The sequence below is a fragment of the Arachis hypogaea genome, chromosome 13 (assembly GCF_003086295.3).
Source record: "Arachis hypogaea cultivar Tifrunner chromosome 13, arahy.Tifrunner.gnm2.J5K5, whole genome shotgun sequence".
Classification (NCBI taxonomy): domain Eukaryota; kingdom Viridiplantae; phylum Streptophyta; class Magnoliopsida; order Fabales; family Fabaceae; genus Arachis; species Arachis hypogaea.
The window spans coordinates 143,753,114-143,773,049 of NC_092048.1; the positions used below are offsets into that span (position 1 = coordinate 143,753,114).

The 19,936-nt window shown below is 32.8% G+C and overlaps 2 protein-coding genes and 1 non-coding gene across 5 annotated transcripts; all 3 read right to left on the minus strand.

Annotated features, from left to right (window-relative positions):
- Positions 1–2,941: 2,941 nt before the first annotated feature.
- On the minus strand, positions 2,942–9,346 carry LOC112792539 (DEAD-box ATP-dependent RNA helicase 1). 3 transcript variants are annotated; one of them, XM_025835813.3, is made up of 9 exons: positions 9,075–9,346; positions 8,663–8,825; positions 8,075–8,576; positions 7,829–7,983; positions 7,415–7,592; positions 6,812–6,999; positions 5,990–6,194; positions 5,278–5,383; positions 2,942–4,843 (listed from the first exon to the last, which is right to left on the minus strand). In XM_025835813.3, the coding sequence occupies exons 2-9, from the start codon at positions 8,773–8,775 to the stop codon at positions 4,788–4,790; spliced, it is 1,503 nt and encodes a 500-aa protein (XP_025691598.1). In that variant the 5' UTR covers positions 8,776–8,825; positions 9,075–9,346; the 3' UTR covers positions 2,942–4,787. The 3 variants fall into 3 exon arrangements, 2 of the variants coding, with proteins under 2 accessions (XP_025691598.1, XP_072069054.1); XM_072212953.1 differs by having other exon boundaries at positions 8,663–8,805; positions 9,075–9,313; XR_011870104.1 differs by having other exon boundaries at positions 4,283–4,843; positions 5,983–6,194; positions 9,075–9,342.
- TRNAL-AAG (transfer RNA leucine (anticodon AAG)) lies at positions 3,641–3,721 on the minus strand. Its single transcript has one exon. It is a non-coding gene; the product is annotated as a tRNA-Leu (tRNA).
- A 1,564-nt stretch (positions 9,347–10,910) lies between the features above and the next one.
- Positions 10,911–19,550, minus strand: LOC114927500 (uncharacterized mitochondrial protein AtMg00810-like). The gene is made up of 4 exons (XM_072210964.1): positions 19,278–19,550; positions 11,670–11,759; positions 11,366–11,585; positions 10,911–11,248 (listed from the first exon to the last, which is right to left on the minus strand). Exons 1-4 carry the CDS (start codon positions 19,548–19,550, stop codon positions 10,911–10,913), a joined length of 921 nt encoding a protein of 306 aa, XP_072067065.1.
- Between the last annotated feature and the right edge of the window lie 386 nt (positions 19,551–19,936).

Genomic DNA, 19,936 nt, shown 5'->3' on the forward strand with positions numbered 1-19,936 from the left:
AGGGCGGTTAACTGAATTTTAAGATCAACAACTTTTCAAAATTCTGTTATTGTGATCATAAATATTTCAGTAGTTCTTGACTGTATTGATTTATTGATACTGAAAAATTCTATCTCAAATACTATAAGAAAGATTTTTAATTGATGATTCTCAACGAACTCATCAATTAACACTAAATAGGTAAAATTACGATTGATATTTGGCTAATTGATAAAATAAAAATATTTATTCTCTTGTCCCTTGATATGATTGACTCTTTTTTATTTATGGCATAGATAGTTAAAAATTTTGTACCAAGTTGTTCTTTGTTTATTTTAAAGAAAAACTAGGATTATCAAAAGATCATCCTAATTAGCAAATTTCAGGTGTATTGGTCAATTCATAAGCATTTATGCTGACTTTGTTATTAAGTATTTCATTTGTAGAATCACCCTCTATAAAAGCTTCTTTGTATACATGACTTGCAATTAAATAAACAGCTAATATCATAAAATGGAATCATATACCAGTAAAAATAAACATAGTGTGAAATTAGTATTAAACTTCTTTAACTTATCCATTGATAGATGTATGTTTTATACTTCGATTTAAAATAATCCAACATGTTGAGTATTTGTATTATTTTCTATTGATTAGTATTTTTCTCATACTTGTTTTGTGGCTTGATTTTTTTGCCATTGTATTGTGCTCTTTTAAATTTTTCATTGTGATATGAAATCACTCTTAGTTTATGCAATTAAATTTGGTACCAGACACACCAAATTGCATCTGATTGAGTTCTATTATTGAAATAACTATATTTTTTATGGTTTATTTTATTTTAGTCCTAGTTTATTATCTTAACATTTATAATTTTAATTTGGATTGATTTTCAAAATGTAAGTAACATCTTTCGTTTAACAATCACCTATCCACTTTCTCATTGTCATAGCGATATTTGTCTCTTAAACTATATTAGTAGATAGTATACTATCAGAAATTAAGAACAAATAAATAATCTTTTAAAGAAGAAAAATTACAAAATCTTTAGTGGAGAAGCTTGAGACTGAAGATGAAATATCAACAAATTTGTTCTCATTTGTTCATATTCAAGTAGGATTTTTATTATTTTTTATTTGCATATTGATATTTGAATTTATTTATGAATTTTTAACAAAAAATATAGACAAATTATTATAAGAAATTATAAAATTTTGAATTTTGTTAGTTTAAAAATTATTAAATTTAAATATTTAAAATTATGTATTGAATTTTTAAACAAATTAAAAAAGAAGAATTTAAGTTTATTGTCAGATTTAATGTCGATTATATTTGTCAGTAACTATCAATTTAATTATTAATAATAAATAATATATTATCATTGAATTTATCGAAAAAAATTCGACATTAATAAACTCTAAAATTTTATCAATTAAAGATTTAAAATTTGCTAGTAATTAGCGACAGAAGAAAAAATTTGTTAGTAAATAATTACTGACGAAATCTATACCATCGAATTTATTTCACTACTAAATTTAATGATAAAAAAATTTAAATCTTCAAGATTTATTTGTCACTTTACTACATGACTTAAAAAATTAGTGGCATCAGACAATAATTAATGAAAAGAAGACACCATATTCACGTGAAGATCTCTCTAGCTACCAATACCACGAATGAAGAATGATGAAGAAGGAAGACAAATTAGCATGTTAGCCTATTTCTACAACCTTATCCAAAATAAACATATTGCTACAACTTCACGTATAATTCATCCCCTCAAACCTCGTTTATGGTCCACACCTGTTCATCATCATTCTCATCCTTTTCTTGGTATTATTCTTTCCAAGTGGTTAGAGGAAGGCATTAAAAAAAAAAAGAAATTACAATCCTCGTCATATACAGTACGTACATTAAACTAAAAATATTTACAAGTGTACGAAGATGGTGGACGTATAACTTCTATTTATTAGAAAAAAGGTATATAACTAAAATAAGAATAACATAAAACGAAATGTTTTGTGCAAAGGAAAATATATATATATGATGATAAATGATTTATCAATTACGATTGTAGACTTTAGAAATTTTGAAGGGCTAGAACCACAATATGTGTTGCATACGACAGTTCAGGGGCCAATGCCCTCGAAGATGGGGAATGAGAATTGAATAAAAATAAAAAGGAAGCTGTGGACGGTAGCTATGATGGCGATGGTAGTGATTTAGATATATCTTGCTTTATCCTTGCATATTGCATGAATAAAAATTAGTGATATAATTATGAAGAGGTTATTATTATTATTTACATTAGACCTATAACTTTATAAAATTTTGTTAACTGTTCATAGGTTGAAAATTGAGTTAGTAGAGATTCTAATTAGAGACGTATAGTTAAACATTTCTGATCGAGAATGGTCGGGTCAGTTCAACCTCAAAAAGATTAATGCAGTGCCAAACCTCACCGCCAATTAACATTAATGAATGGTACACTTGGCACCAATTTGCAGCGTTAATTAGTTCATGATTCAAACATGCATAACAAAATTGTAGAGTCAGAGTCCCAAACAAAAAAATCCAACCAACGACCACCATAACTTAAACAATTGTACGGTTAAAATTCCTCCACTCCTTTTAGCCGCCAATAAATGTGAAAGAAAATCTTCATCCCACTGAAACGTGTCAATGCAAAAAGTGGATGCATTAAAAGCACCCAAAAAAGTACAAATTTGGAAGCTAGTGCATGCACAACAAAAACCATATCTTCTACGGATACCTGCATTATCTACAGTATGAAAAAGTCTCCAGATAGCAACACAACACCAGCATTAAATATCAAAAGCTGTAGCCGGCACTAGAAAATAAAAACTTGAATTAACCATTTATGACTATGACCCTTGACTCCTTTCAAGCCTAGTGTAAAATTAACCCTTATAAATTGAACCTATTCCCACTTCTTCATTCCATCCTCAACCAAACAGAACTACTTCATCATTACTGCTTTCATTTCTTCTTTCTTTAATTTTCTTCTTCACAAAACTGTTTCAATTATAATAATGGCGAATTCTAGGCTTGCAAGGTTGTTCATGGAGGTTGCACCACCACAGTATGTTACTGTGATGAGGCACAGAACAAGAAAGATGTTGGACACAATCACTGAAGAGGAGAGGGAAACTAGTAGCTCTAGTGATTCTTCATCTGCCGCTTCTTCCCCTAAAGGCTCTTCACCATTATCACCGTCATCATCACCTGCTGCTGCAGCAATTGCGAATGCTAACCACAATGGAAAGTACTTCCTGAAGGAAGTTCACAGATCCCTCTCAATTTTGAATCACTGATGATGGTGGCAGTTGGTTATCATTCATAATGACGAGTCACTGCAACAAATTGATGAAGCTGCTGCTAGTTATTTTTATTCTATTGTGTTATGTTGTGTTCTGGTCCTGCTTAATTAGGTAGTTGAGTTGAGTTGTTAAAATGAAACTGTATCCTGTTCAATGGTTTATTTGGATGAACAAGAGATGCCGTGTGTGTACTGTAAAGAGAGAGAGAGAGAAAGAGGTTGCTGTTTCTGCGCTTATTGTTATTGTTTGCCACGCTGTACAGGATATTAACTCATCTATATGTTTCTTGGCAATGAAGTTATAACAGTTTCAAAAATTAATGTTGAGAGTGGGATTTGAACCCACGCCCTTTCGGACCAGAACCTTAATCTGGCGCCTTAGACCAACTCGGCCATCTCAACTTAACGATGTATGGTTCCAACACGTATATATTATTTTTTGACTTTTTAAATCTCATACCCCAACCAATTGAAAATAGTGGCAACAAAATGCGAGACTCAACTTAGCTGGACAAGGGATGTAAAGTTGTTAGACGAGGTTGGAACACAATTAAAAGTTCTACTTGTTTGAATACTTTTTCTTATAAAAAAAATTGCTCTGGAAAATAACTTATTACAAATATAAAAAATTAAAAATGGTGGGCTAGTATAATTTGATTGAGCAGATTTTTTCCCTCTTTTTTAATGTTGTGTTGGTTGGTCAATTTGTATTGAAGCAAATTACCAGCTGAAACATCAATATTACTTCATAAAAATAACAAACGAGCACAGTTCTGTTCATATAAAATAACTTCAATCCAGTCGCAGTTTATAAAATTGTTTAAAAATCTTATACACATACAAAAAATTAATTATTAAATTAATTATAATATACTTATATATTTTATACACACAACTAGTTTAATAACTGAATTTTTCTATGTAGACTAGACGTAGCAATTATTAATTGTTTAGCTATATACGTGTGAAAAACTGAAAATCAGGCATTTGTTTATAACGTCAGACATTTACACCCCTAATCAAAGTGCTTTGGAAATGCTAAGAGGCTTTTCAGAAGTATACGATAAATACTCACTCTCTTAAGAACTTAAAATATTTTCCTCGTCAGAGAAATGAATGTTTCAACTTTAAACTAGAAAAAATAAAAATAATCTTACAAATCTATTCATTAATATTAGCAATTCTCATTGTCACGGAAGTTCTGCACGATCTCATCCATTTGCCCCGTCCGTGAAGGAAGCATCCCGTTAGAAAAACCTCAAGGAATGCACAAAATCAACCACTACCGAGGGATCGCAAGAGCTCTGTTCATGCCCTCATAATATGCTTCAGACTGTTGTTATCATTGAATGACTTCTTTCTCAGTCGAATCGAATCCTTTGCAGGATGATTCAGTCAGTGATGTGAATTTGATAAGCTATTCCTATGAATGATCATTTTTCAATGTATATGCTCCATCCACAAGATTCTAATCATTTGCCTTCTTTCGTGCCTTCGAAATCTTCTCCTTGAATTTTTTCAATGCTGCCAAAAAATTGGAACATCTAATGTCAACTCCAAAACAGCAAAAAGGTCAACAAAGGAAGCTTTGAATTCAAATTAGGTCCATGCACAATAGAAAGTAAATCTTATTTAAGACATTTTCTGAAGCAGATGAATATGATACTTCGATTCAACATGCTTATTAATGGGTGGGGAATTAATTAATTAATTAATTTAAATGCGGAAAACCAGTACACCTTATTTTGAAGAGATATAGCATGGATTGTGAAGCAATGATCCATAAAAGGCAAATTTTTTTCACTATAAGATTATGAAGATTAAGCAAAAGCTTCTTGATGAAGCATGTAATAAAGTAGCCTATTAAACTGATGTTTGAGTCTATTCTCTGTTTCCAACTAGGTTGGTTGAGAAACTTGTCCGTTGATATACACCAAAATTGGAATTAGCACATGTACCTGATTCATAGGTAGAGTGAAGTGCTTCAATCAAACTGGATTGAATGATGTGCTCGGGGCAAGAACTAGCCTCAGCCTTTTGCATCAACTTCTTAAATTGTCGTACCTGGAGAGGTATAAGATTTGAGAAGTGTTCAAGAATTATTCAGTTCCAAATGTCGCTAAGAAGAAATTAACAAAACAAATACATTCTTGAGTAACCTACCAAATATGTCTCCAAATTATTTATTTGCTGAAAAAAATATCCTGATTTATGATAACGACAAAAATACCCTCAAAATATTTAAAAATACGCCGAAAGTACCAAGACATGAAGAAAGGTCGTCTCCATAAACGAAAACAAATGAAGTGGCAAACGACAATGCTTATGTGGCTGTCTCCTACACTATTCATGGTCTCGTTATGGAAAAGGTATTTCTTCGTGTCTGGGTACTTATAGTGCATTTTAAAATATTGAGGGTATTTTTTGACAACATATAAATTATTTGGGGACATCTTTTGTGATTTATTCTATATTCTTAATCTCCACTGGTAAATAATATAGCAGTGAACAAAATGGGAGAGAGAGCAACAACATATAATAACGGTGATCGACTAACATGCAGAAATAAAGTGTGTCCGTTACTTTTCTAATTTATTAAACACAAATCCACTTTGATCTAGTCGCTAAAAATGACCATGTGATCATTAGTGAGAGAGGGTGACCTCAAACCTCATCATTGGACATCAATGTGAAGCAGCGCCCAGTCTGGCCAGCCCGGGCAGTCCTACCAGCCCGATGAACGTAGGTCTTCACGTATTTGGGCATGTCATAGTTAATGACATTTCTTACACCTTCCACATCCATTCCACGAGTCATTGCATCAGAAGATACAAGCACTTGAAACTCGCCTTTCCGAAAATTATTCAGGGTCTTACTGCAGGAAAGCAGGTTTTTTGGGTCAAGGATCAACTGATTCCAAATCTATAGTTTTTAGGCAAAAGGAGGTGAACAGATTCATATCTATAAACAATTTTCAAAACTATATATTCCAAAAACATTATATGACATGCTAAGAACCATAGAAGCAGAGTGCACCAACACTTAATGGTGAATCCAAACACACCCCATCAGATTATAGTGTAAATCTACAAATCTACATAATTAGTCTATATTTATCATGACCAATAGTGTTCCTCATTTAACAATTATAACCAGATTTGTAGATTACTTAATGGATTTTCTCTCATTGACCAATTTGTAGAGTACAACCATCAAGTTGATGGAATGCTTAGGGAGAAGGAAACTAAACTTTCTTAAACATGGTTGCTTGTCATGTGACTTTGGCCAAGTGTAGGAGCTTTGCTTTAGGTGAATGAGATAACTTGAAAATTCCAAATTTCTTTCCTTGTTAAGATTTCAGTGGCAATAATACAACAAAAAAATTGGATTCAACACAGAGGAGAGTGGTGTCTTCTTTTGAAGTAAGTTTTGTATAATATGAAAGATCAAAGGGAGCATCTCTATATTTTCTTTGTTCAGTGAGCAAAATACCTTCTTACACGTTGATGCTGAAGACCAGAGTACTCCTTGATATCAATTTGCAGATCTCCAAAACAATTAAGCAATTTGCAGAGACGATGTGTAGATTCCACAGATTTTGTAAAAATTATGCATTTTTCTCCTTCTAGTGATTTTAAAAGGGCAACCAAATACAAGGGTTTGACCTTTCTTTCACAGATCTGCACAAAAATAAATAAATAGAATTACGAGGTAACTTCTAGTTGTCAGTTATCACTTGTCAACTTAAAAATTTACTAAAATGAAAAGCCATTTGAACAAACAATAGAAATACTTTCATCCACCAACCAATCTCAGAATCTTGCAATCTTATCTGTGTGAGTGCTGTAACTAGCTACGCTTTGGGTTCCAACGGAATAACACATCCAGGTTATTCAAAGCAAATGATAATAACATATAGAAAAAAGGGAAAAGTTAAAAGTTGGGGGTTGGTACTAAAACAGGGTTGGAGGAAAGGTTGAGAGCAACACTACTAATAATGGTTCATGTCAGCAAAAAGTATCTTAGCTTTAAGTAATCTTTTCATACAACTCCGACGTAATTTAAAAGAGACAAAAGCACCATGCAGGTTCATACCAATTTGAAGGATTGTAGATTTTCTGGTAGTCGATAACGCATTGGCCCAGCTCTCAGGAACAAAGGGTGATGCAACTCAAGCTGAACAAGCCTGCCTGGGTCCTGAGTTATTGTCGCAGACAGGACAATCTTTGCCAGCCTAGGGTAGGGCTTATCCTTGAAACCCCTCTCAACTCCACTACAAAAAACATAATAGTAATGATAATAACAATTTAAATGTACACTTTTACAATAAACATTCATTTTTTGTATTAAATTTAAATAAAAAGGGAAAAAAAAAAGGTATGCAAAATGGATCCTTCCGATTTTCAAACATATAATACAATTTGAAAAACCTAAGCCCTAACACAACCAAAAGTCTAAATCTAGTCATTAACACCTCAAAAGTCAAGATAAAAGGTACTTTGAACTCACCATCTTCTTCTGGTTGTTAACACACCCATAGAACAAGGTAAAAACGAATCACTGGGTTCAAAACTGTTATCCTCATTCAACTGCACCGATTCAAGCACAGCAGGTAGCCATGACTGGTAGGCCTCACGGAGTAGCCGATCCGTTTCATCAACCACCTGAAACCATTTGATTTGTAAACAATTAACACACACTATGTTCAATATTATATTTGTGAGATTTGAGATAATAGTGCAATCTACTACTTACAAGATATTGAAGATGCTCAAGAGTGAAGCCTTTGGTGGTATTGATATGATCCATCAATCTTCCGGGGGTTGCCACCAATATATCTACCTTACTCCTCAACCGTCTCCGAACACGAAATGCAACCTCTTCCGGATCGTAAGAAATCCCGAACTCACATTCCGGCGAGTACACCAGTTCTGAAATCTCGTCCGCAACGGAAGACTGACCGGCAGCGAGTCCCACGCGCAGGCCGAGGGGCGAGGCAATGGCGTCGAAGACACGCTTGACCTGGAAGGCGAGGTCGCGTGTAGGGACAACGACCAATGCGCGTAGGCACGTGACGACGCGTGTGGAGAGCAACTGTACGATGGGGAGCGCGTAGGCCAAGGTCTTGCCACTGCCAGTGGGGGAGTTAACGCAGAGGTCTCGGTGGAATTTCCCGGGCCCAACGGTTTCTTGCCATACCGCAACTTGCACCGGGAACAGGTTGGAAATCCCCATGTTTTCCAGTGATAATTTCAACCTAAAAACCAAAATTAAAAAACATAATCATTATATTTTTTGAAAAAGAAAATGAAAAGGAATATGGATAGAGTGAGTGAGAGTTACTTAGGGTGGAGAGAAGGGAGGGTATGGAGAGGAATCTGTTGGAAGAGAGTAAGGTCTAGAGGGTCTCGCATCCATGGCAGCACCGGAATGCTGCGTTTCTTTTGTTCCTCCATTTTCTTCTTCTTAAACCTTGACTCAAGATGCTGCAGCTCGCAGGGTTTAACTGAACAACAATGAGGATTCCACTAAATTTTTTGGAGAGTCACAGACAATAAGAAATTGGGCCCTGAGCCCTTTTATCATTCTGGACTTAAATTATTAATTTGAATATGTCTAAGTGGGCCTTCAACATGAAGATAAAAACTAGTTAATCTCTTTTTGGAAGTAGAAACAAAACAAAATAAATGTTTGGACAACGAGGAGTAGAGGATGTTGACCCAAAAAAAAAGGAAGAGAGGAGTAGAGGACCTACCCAAACTGAGTCGATGACGGCGACTGGAGGGCACCGCAGGAAGTGACGCGACGATGACTGCACGACTACTGGAAGGCGACAGCGACGGGGAGGAGAAGAGATCCGGAGAACTTCGCGCAGCTGGGAAAGTGAGAACAGAACTCACGGCGGCTGGCTGGAAGAGAACGATGGAACTCGCGGCTGGGATAGAGACGGAGGAGAGGCAAAGAGATTTTGAAGTATTTTAAAAGGTTCAGTTTAAGAAATCAACTAGAGTGAAATCAATTCTAACCAATTAGTTGAAAATTAGACTTGTTATAAAATAAAATAAAAAATAATTTTCTATTATCTTATTTTTTTAAATTTAAAAATAAAAAATAAAAAAGAGTTAGTTTAGTTGACTTATATTATAGTTGATTCTCTATATTTTTTATCTTTTAAAATTGATTTTGGTTAATGAGTTAAAAACCAATTTTTACTATTTTGGTTTATGAATCAAAATCTAATTAAATATTAAATATGGTTAAAATTTTTTACATTGATTTTAAAAATCAGTTAATTAAAATTAGCGATGAACGTGAATCGGATCGAATTAGATATAGCCAAAATTTTAATCCGATCTGTACTAAAATTATTTGATCGAATTCAATATCCGCAGTTTTTAAACTTGGATCCGATCTGCACATTTGTGAATCGGATATCGAATACATCCACAAAATACAAAAATATTTTTAAAAGCTTATTTTATTAAAAAATATCAATAATATTCATTTTTTCTATTCTTTTAAATATATTTACTCTTAAAATAATATTAAACATATTTTTTTTAAATAATAAATTAAAATAATACAACATATATGATCATTATTAGTTGAAATAAAACATAAAAATAATATTTATTTATTTATTTCTTTATTTTTGCAGATACGTGAATATGCGAATCGGATATGCAGATACCTACACAAAATTCGCAATCCGATCCTATTAGTGTGCGGATCGGATCGGATCCGATAGCCTTACGAATCGGATCTATATCCCAAATTTTCGAGTCTGATTCGGATAAACACCGCTTTTATGCGGATCAGATCCGATCCATGAACACCTATAATTAAAATCTGGTGGTTAAGCGTTTTTATTTTTCACCTTATTTGATAGCAAAAAAGGACAAGAAATTTTTTTAAGTGAATATAATTACTTAATTAATGAGAAAATTCATGTTTAAGTTGCAGAGAAATCAAAGGTGAGGGTGGGATTACACCATAGAAGAGAGATATTCTAAAATGAAAATTAGTTAGAGTGGCAAAAGTGTTTTTCATTACTGTTATGTTGAATATATATACAAGGTGCTCAATCATCAGTCACAAGTTACAATCTAACTTACTAACTCAAGTTAACTAACTACTCTCTAACTTTCTTAACTAATGTAATTATTTAACTTACTAATATTAAATACAGTGACTACAAGTAACTAAAAGACTAAAATCTGGCTACATCCCCCTTTAAGTTAGGAGTGTAAAAATTGATCAATCCCAACTTGATCTCACATAATGAAAATGGATTTGGAACTAAGGGCTTGGTCAGAATATCAGTCATTTGGTTAGCTGATGAAACAACCAGTAGCTTTAAGGATTTATTTTGCACTCTTTCTCCCACGGTGTGGCAGTCAATCTCGATGTGTTTCGTTCGTTTATGAAACACGGAGTTGGCTGCAATGTGGAGAGCTGATTGATTGTCAAAATATAGGGACATTGGTTTGCTCAAAGGTGCCGGAAAGTCATGCAAAATGAGACTGCCAAACACCTTCGCACGTCGCAAGCGCCATGGCTCGATACTCTACCTCAGCAGAGGAGCGCGCCGCTATTTGTTGTTTCTTGCATCTCCACGAATCAAGGACTTGCCTAAAAAGTAGCAAAAACCAAAAATGGATCGACGAGTATCTGGACAAAATTCCCAATCCGAGTCTGAAAAAACTGTCAGGTTGAGGTCTGCGGAGGTAGGAAAGAGAACCCCATTTGCTGCTGCACCTTTGAGGTACCTCAACACATGTACCGCAGCCTTAAAATGAGTGTATGTGGCACAATCCAAGTATTGGCTAAGCTTACTCATAGCGAAGCAAATATCTGGATGTGTGTTTGTCAAGTAAATCAATCGGCCAATTAATCTTCTGTAGCTAGAGACATCTCCCAAACGAGTACCTAAAGTTTTTTAGAGCTTTACCGTGTAATCCATAGGCGTAGAGACCGACTTTGCATCATTCGTTCCAAATTTAGCTAACAAATCCAATGTATACTTATGTTGATACATGGCAATACCTCTGTAATTGTGTGTTATTTCGAGTCCAAGAAAAAACTTCAAGTTGCCCAAGTCCTTAATCTTGAATTTTTTCTCAAGTATCTTCTTCACTCTTTGAATTCCATGCAAATCATTGCCTTCTAGCACTAAGCCATCCACGTAAACCAAGATACAAGTAAAAGAGTCACTAGCTCTCTTAGTGAACAAGCTGCTATTAGCCTTAGATTGAGAGAAACCAGACTGGAGAAGAACACAACATAACTTCTAGTACCATTGGCGACTGGCTTACTTCAGTCCATAAAGGGAGCGCTGCAACTTACGCACAAAACCAGCAGGGACTCGAAGGTCTAAAGGAGGTTTCATGTAAACTTCCTCGGACAAATTGCCATGGAGAAATGCGGTGTCGACGTTCAGCTGGTTCACAAACCAATTATGAGCTGTATCAATGGTCTATAAGACTCTTAATTTGGTGAGTTTGATCACGATCGGACGTGTCAAAGTAATCAAAGCCAGTTGTCTGAGTTAATCCCTTTGCCATCAATCGGTCTTTATGTCTTTCAATCTCACTATTGGATTTGAATTTGGTTTTAAAAATCCATTCACAACTTATTGCCTTCTTTCCTCGAGGAAGAGAGGCCAGTGTCCAATTCTTATTATCTTCAAGAGCTTTCAGTTCATTACTTGCTGCTTGCCTCCAACAACTTTAAGTGATTGCCTCCTTATAACTTATAGGTTCAGTGTTTTGTGTGATCGTAACTTAAAGAGCCCTGTGACTTGAAGATAGGGAATTCAAACACACATAATTGGAGAGGATATTTTTTATTAATGATAGTTGAGTGCTGTTGATCTTATGTCGTGAATTGTATACAATGAAAGGCATCGAGATAGGCTGGTCGAGATCTTTGTCTTGTTGATCTTCTTAATTGAGGTTGCGTAGTTGGCAAGGCTGAATTGGCTACAGAAGGGGTTGATGCATGTTGTGTGGATGTGTGCAATGGTGATGGTTGATGCAAATGTGAACAATGTATGGTCAAACTCGTATCAGAATTTAGTGAGGAAAAAAGGTTCTTGTATGCTGAATGATTAGGATGCAAATCACGAGTGTTACTTAATTGAGAAAGTGCAGCAAGCAAAGCCATATTGTCCAAAACATTTGTATGAGTATTAGCGGAACCATTGGAAGCAATGTCATGATCAAATATGTATAGACATGAGTTAGAGGGAAAGGTTGGACTTTCGTTGAAAAATATAGGCCCTGTAGAATTTTTGAAAGGGAAGCTATGCTCATAAAACACCACATTTTTAGAAATGAAAGTCTCTCTACTCTTAGTATCTAATAAAATGTATCCTTTATTTCCTTGTTTAAAGCCTAAAAAGACACATTTTCGAGCTCAAGGGTCAAGCTTCTTCCTATAAGACACTAAAGTAGATGTATAAACCAGACTGTCAAAAAATTTCGAAATGGTTAAGTTCAAGCAATTTTTGATAAAGCATTTCATAAGGGCTAGAGGCTTTCACTTTGATGTGAGGTACCAGATTTAGAATATCAGTGTCATGAGCCATAGCAAAATGCCAAAAAAAGTAGGTATATTAGAATTAAAGATGAGAGTCCTTGCCATGTTCAAAATTTCTTGATGTCTTATCTCCACCACTCTATTCTGCTGTGGTGTTTTCACACAACTAATTTGGTATAAAATTCCTTTCTGATTGTAAAAAGAAGGCATCAAGAATTCTTTACCATTATCTGAGCAAATGCTCTTAGTTGTTTTATGATATTGCGTTTCAATCAATTGAACAAAATCCTCTATTAATTTCCTAACTTCAGTTTTGTGTTGCATGAAAAATGACCATGTAAATTTGCTTTTGTCCTCAACAATTGTTAAAAAATACCTATGTCCATAGATAAAAGACATAGCAATTGGGCCCAAATATCCATATGTATAATATCAAATAAATTCAGAGATTTAATAGTGCTATCATTAAATGACAATCATTTTTGTTTAGCATAATGACATGGAGAACAAGGTACATTAGTGGTGTGATATGTAATGAATGGATATAATTTTTGCATTTGTTTTATCTTATTACATGAGATATGTCCTAATCTATGATGCCATAAAATTGCATCTAATGAATGAGTAATGTTGTTTGTGTGTGCTTGATGCATGAGTTGTGATGCATCAACCTCTATTGCAGCTGGAAGACTTGTTTGTATGGCTGCTACCATCATTGTATACAATTCTCCTTTTTGATCAGCAGCTCCAATCATTTTCAAGGTAAGTAACTCATGAATCTCAGAATCATGTGCAATGAATGAAAAAGAACAAGAAAGTGCTTTAATTGCTTTAGAAATAGAAATTAAATTGTATTTAAAAAATGGAACATAGAGTACATCAGTCAAGTAAAATATTGCTGAAAAAAAAAATCGTCCCACTTACTGTTATGATAGTTTGAGAACCATTTGGCATGATTATTTGAACAGGCTTGATGTGTTTTATAGATTGAAAGAATGGCTAAAAATTGATAAAAGATGGCTAGTACTAAGTGCAGATGATGCATGTATCCAAAATCCAGTAATGACTAATTAAAAAGTGGCTAAAAATTGATAAAAGATAGAAGGTACTTGCAGATGATGCATGTACAGATGCCAATTTTTTATTACTCGAAGGGTCACTGCATTGTTGTTGAATTAAGGGAATAAGTGCTTCCTTCTGCTTGTCTAAAAAATAAGCCGTTGAAACTGATCTTTTCTTCCTTTTGAATCAAAGGTTCAGTTCTACATTTATCATTACTCACAGCTGTAACGGAGTTAATTGAGTTCAATGATTAACTGTTCATCTAGAATTAATTTCTTTGCGTATGTGGTGGGAAGTCATGTTTGTGATAACATGTGTCAACCAAGTGCCAACTCTTTCCACAATAGGAGCACAACTTAGGAGTTTCTCTACTATTTTCTCTGCCTCTACCACCACGTCCCCTACCTCTACCTTTATGGTAATTGCTTCCTCCTTAATAAGTCCCAAAGGCAGTTGCATTAGCTACACTATTACTAAGTGCATTTGCATTCACAACTTTAATAGCATTTACCATCAATCTAGATCCCCGGTCTATCAAATGCATCATTTGCCTTTTTTATTGGATTAGTGAAGAAAACACTGCTAACATTTGGTAAGAGTTTTACAAGCATGATTTGTGAACAAACATTTGCATATTAATCATTTAATCCTCCAAAGAAGCGTATTATATGAGATTGTTCTCTAAGCTCTCTAATCATATCAAGATTCTGACCACATTTACATTCAGTCAAGCAAGAACATAAAGGTATAGGTCTAAATTCTTCTAACTCTTCCGAAACACTCTTCAATTTCGTGTAATAAGAAGTGATCGTAAGCTCATTTTGTTTTATAGCAAACATTTCTTCTTCAAGATCTGCAATTGAAGAGGTCTCACTGGTAGAAGCGGTGCTTTAAATACTTCCACAGTTCATGAGTGTTGTCGCACCAGAGCACACTTTGCAAAATCTCAGAGTTGAGTGATCTATGTAAGCAAGACAAAATAAAATTGTTGCATCGATCCCAAGCTCCGAATAAAGGGTTGTCATCCTCTGGTTTGATTAGGATTCCATCGATGAACTTGAGTTTGTTCTTTGATTTTAGAGAGATCTTCACTGATCTGGACCACAAATAATAGTTCGAATTGGTTAATAGAAGATCTATAAGCAAAATTCCAAGAGCTTCATTTAGATGAAGGTAGAATGGATCTTGCAATGGACTAACACTGGAGAAAGATTGAACTTGCATCGCTTGCATTGCGTTGAATTGCGCCATCATTCTTGTGAAATTTTGGAATTCGATTGCTGAGAAAGATTGAGTTTCTAGATTTGCCCCTCCTTCTTGCATGTTTGTTTCCATTGATGAATAAACTCATGCAAACACTAATTTACACGAACTTCTCTGCGATCGAGTTTTTACACAAGGTGATTATATTCTTTTTTGCAACCTCCACACTCACCACACTATAAAAAATCTCTGTTCTAGTTGCAAAAAAATTAAAAGCGAGAATATTACACTATACAAGAGAGGAATTCTAAAATAAAAATCAGTTAGAGTGACAAAAGTACTTTCCATTACTATGACGTTAAATATATATATATACAATATGCTCGATCATTAGCCACAAATTATAATTTAACTAACTAATTCAAATTAACTAACTACTCTCTAACTCTCTTAACTAATACACTTATTTAACTTACTAATACTAAATACAGTAACCACAAATAATAAGATCGAAGGTTCCTAAAAATATTAAAGTATTAGTAAGTTTTTTTAATATATATTTTGATAAATTTATAGATTTTTAAAATAAAAAAAACAAGTAAATTCATTGTTTTTAGATATTTATTTAATTTTTTAGACTTATAAATCTATCACAATTATTTATATGAGCATATAAATTTATTGCAAACAATTTTAAAGAACTTTTTGTCCTATTAATATTAAGTTTAATTATTCTGTTGGTCTTATAGTTTTGCGAAATTTTTAATTAGGTCCTTATACAATTTTCTTCTTTTAATTGGATCCCTGCACCAAATTGTTTTTTTCAATTAGGTCCCTTTTAATAGTAATTGGCTTAATTGTATAGGGACCCAACTAAAAAAAATTGTGCAGGAACTCAAATAAAAGAAAGAAAAAATATAGAGACTCAAATGAAAAAAAAATTGGTGTGGAAACCCAACTAAAAAGATAAAAAGTATAAAAACCTAGTTAAAAATTTTATAAAACTATAAGGACCAACATGATAATTAAACCTTAATATTATCCTTATATATGAATAAGTAGGCCACCGAAGTAGTCCGACCGCGGGTGATGATATTTTAACTTTCAATGGTGTGGTTTAAGTATAACAGAATCTGAAGTGATAATTCAATAAAAACAATAACTAAACTCTTTTTGAGCAATTCTACAGTGAAAATAAATTTGTGTTGAGAGAGTAAAAAGTAGGGGTGTTTATCGTCTGGTCCAGTTTGAAGATTCAGTCTGATTCAAAGATTCGATTTGGTCTTAAATTTTTTAAGAATTAATTTGATGTGATTTTATCGGATTTATGGTCGGATAAAGGTCTCGAAAATAGATCCAGTCATTATTTTGGGTCGGGTCCGGGTCATAACTCGAGTCACCTAAACTCGGTCCGATAGCCCGATTATCATACACAATTAATATTTTGTGTTATTAGTGATGGATGATGGCTATTCTTATGTGGAATTTGAATATTATAAACCTTATATTTTGTGTTATTAGTCATTATAAGACTATAAGTTAATATTTTGTGTTATTTGTATTGATTTAAATATTTGGTGTTATTAGACAATATTAGTATTAATTGTGGTTATGCTTTAATTTTAGAGAAGGGTTGGTTCTTGTTATATTTTTCTAAGTGAATTTTACTATGTTAAATAATGGTTGGAGTCTTGGAAACTTTGATATTTTCACATGCTGACTTACAAGAAGATAATGTTAACGGCCTGGTTTTCACCCAGTATAATCGTGGCTCGAAAGTGTGTAGGTTTCATCGAGTTTAAGATCGAGTTTGGGTCTAACAAATAGGCCCGGTATATATTTTGGGTCGGATCTGTATCACATTAAACCTGGTTTCACCCGTTTCATAAATACTCCTAGTAAAAAGAATGCAAAATTTCTTTTAAAAGATTAATAAAAATAAAATGACATATTTTTTTAAATAAATATATGCTTATTTATTAAAGAGAAAATTTTTAATTATTTATTTCTTTACTATAATATGCATTATTATCTTTTTTTATTTTAAATTTATTCATGTGCTGGCCCAATAAGCGAAGCCATGTTTAACAAACAAAAAGACCCACCAATAAAAAGAATCTTCACGAACATACCCGATCTCTTTAAAAAAGTCGGACGCTGATAAAATGAGCCAATTCTACCTGTCCAAAAGCCAGTAATGACTTCTCTAAATTTTATCTACAATGTTTATCTCCACTAAAAGATCGGTCCTAACAAACTTTTAAGATAAAAGGAACGGATTATTCATCAATAAAGATAGAACTATTCCAATAAAAATAGTTAGTAACTCTATTATAAATATATTGACACCTTTTAGATATATTCACGTTATTATTTATAACAAAAAATTTCTGTCTAAAATTTTTACTAACTTAAATATCAAAGTTTTTTGTAAATACTATTTTTCATTTTTTTATCAGAAACTCAAACAAACGTACTTCGATATTAATAAATCACAAAAAAATCTAGAACTCATATTCATATCCAAATTAACGTTTTCAATAACCTTCACATTAACGTTTTGGATAACGTTCAGAACAAAACTTATGTCTATAGTACATTTTTTTCTCAAAAATACTAGAACATGAATTAAATTAAAGTATCCTCATGCTGATCAATTAAATTAAAGGGAGTCATCATATACGACGCAATCAAGCACATGCAGTTGAGTCAATGCATAACATAAATTTGTTGAATAATCTATCAATCCAAGTATAAAATCAGGTATCTAAAGTTAGTGATCTACGAACGTTTTGTCTTTAGTGTTGTCTTATCCAGGCAAATAATTCCCCAATATTTTAACGTTGGATCTAAAGGCCAGCAGGCAGCAGTTATAATGCAACTCTAGAACATATTTTTTTTTTTAAATAAATGCAGCTCAACACAATAAAATGAAATAAAAAAAAATACAATAAAGTATAAGATATAAACACAGATAAAACAGTAAAATTTATTGTCATTTTCGATATTATCATCAACAATTAAACAGATCAACTCCACACTATTTTCTGTAACTCAAAAAAGACAAAATTTTTATTCCTTCAACACTTATCTCTAAACTCTAAAATATTCTACTATTCCATTTCAGTCAAATATTCTAAATAATCACAAAAAAAAATTTTTTTCAACCATTTCTTTTGCTCAGATTTATAATTTGGTACACTAGTCCAACCCTCAATACTTCATTAACAATACCCTAAGTTTTAAAATACTAATTTCAAGTGAGAACAAATATAATGTTTATCAGTTTATGACATCCTTGCATTATTATTGGGACTAGCAGCTCAACACACACGTTTTTTTTAATTATTTTTAAAAAGTATTATTTTATTTTGTTTAATTTATAAATTTGATTTTAATGAATAAAACATAAAAAATAAAAAATACTAAAAAATTATTAGAATTTATTATTTTTTATTATTAATTAGTTATCAATATTTAATTAAAAATATGAATAAAATATATTGTTAGATTATTAAACTAAAAAAATTAGAGTAAAAAATTAGATGTTTGCTACGGTACGATGATAAATTCATACGTACCGATACGTTTAAAATATGGACAAATAATAACAATTTACGTGAAATTTATTTTTCACATCAACATTTAATTTTTATTTTTTTAAATATATATTATATCACCACTTTTACTAATATACCCCTTTAATTAAATAAAAATAAAAAATATTTTTATTTAATTTTATAAAATGTCTTAAACATCCTTCTTTTATTTAATTAGACAAAAATATCCTTTTAAATTAATGAAATTTTAGAATTCAATTAATCCTAATTTTATAATTTCAAATAATTTAAACAACAAAACAAAAACATATTAAAAAAATAAAAAATCAAAATTTCTTCATCTTCTCCAATTTCTCTAATCATTCATGCCCCGTCTAAGCAAAACTTATCAAAAAAACAAAAAATCAATCGTTCTTCGTCTTCTTCAATTATCCCTCTTAAAGCAAAACAGTCAAAATTCCAAACTAAAACTCTAGATTCTTCGCCGCTGTCTTTCTCCTCTCTCTTTCTCCTCCTTCTTGTTCTTCTTCTCCTTCACTATCCCTCTTCTTTCCTTCATCTTTTTCCTCAACCGGCATCTCGTACATACAAACAGGGCAAGTTCCATGCATCCCAAGCCACTTCTCAATGCAATTCGGATGAAACCTGTGCTTACATGGCATCTCCTTAACCAAAGCACCAACACCAAAATCCTCCAAACACACAACACACTCTCCTACTTCAACTTCAGCTTCTTTGATTACAAAGCTCGGCATGGCGTCAATGGATTCCTTCGTAGCTGGAGGTCTTCCGGCTTTGCTGCTGTTGTTAACGGCCATGTCGCGAAACAGAGCTTCGAGGCTTGAAGCGCCGTCGATGACAACCATGCTTTGTGTGAAGGGGTTCACTAGTATGATCCTCTCTCGGTTGGGAGCATCGGTGGTCCTTTCTCCCGTTTCGTCGTTATCTTGATTTTGCGATAAACCTAGAGTTTTGGTTTGGGACTTTCACTGTTTTATTTCAGAGGAGTAATTAAAAAAATGAAGAACCATCGATTTTTTGTTTTTTGATATATTTTGCTGGGGCACGAATAATTAAAAAAATTGAAGAAGATGAAGAAATTTTGATTTTTTATTTTTTTAATATGTTTTTGTTTTATTGTTTAAATTATTTGAAATTATAAAACTATGATTAATTTAATTCTAAAATTTCGTTAATTTAAAAGGATATTTTTGTCTAATCAAATAAAAGAAGGATTTTTAAGATTTTTTAT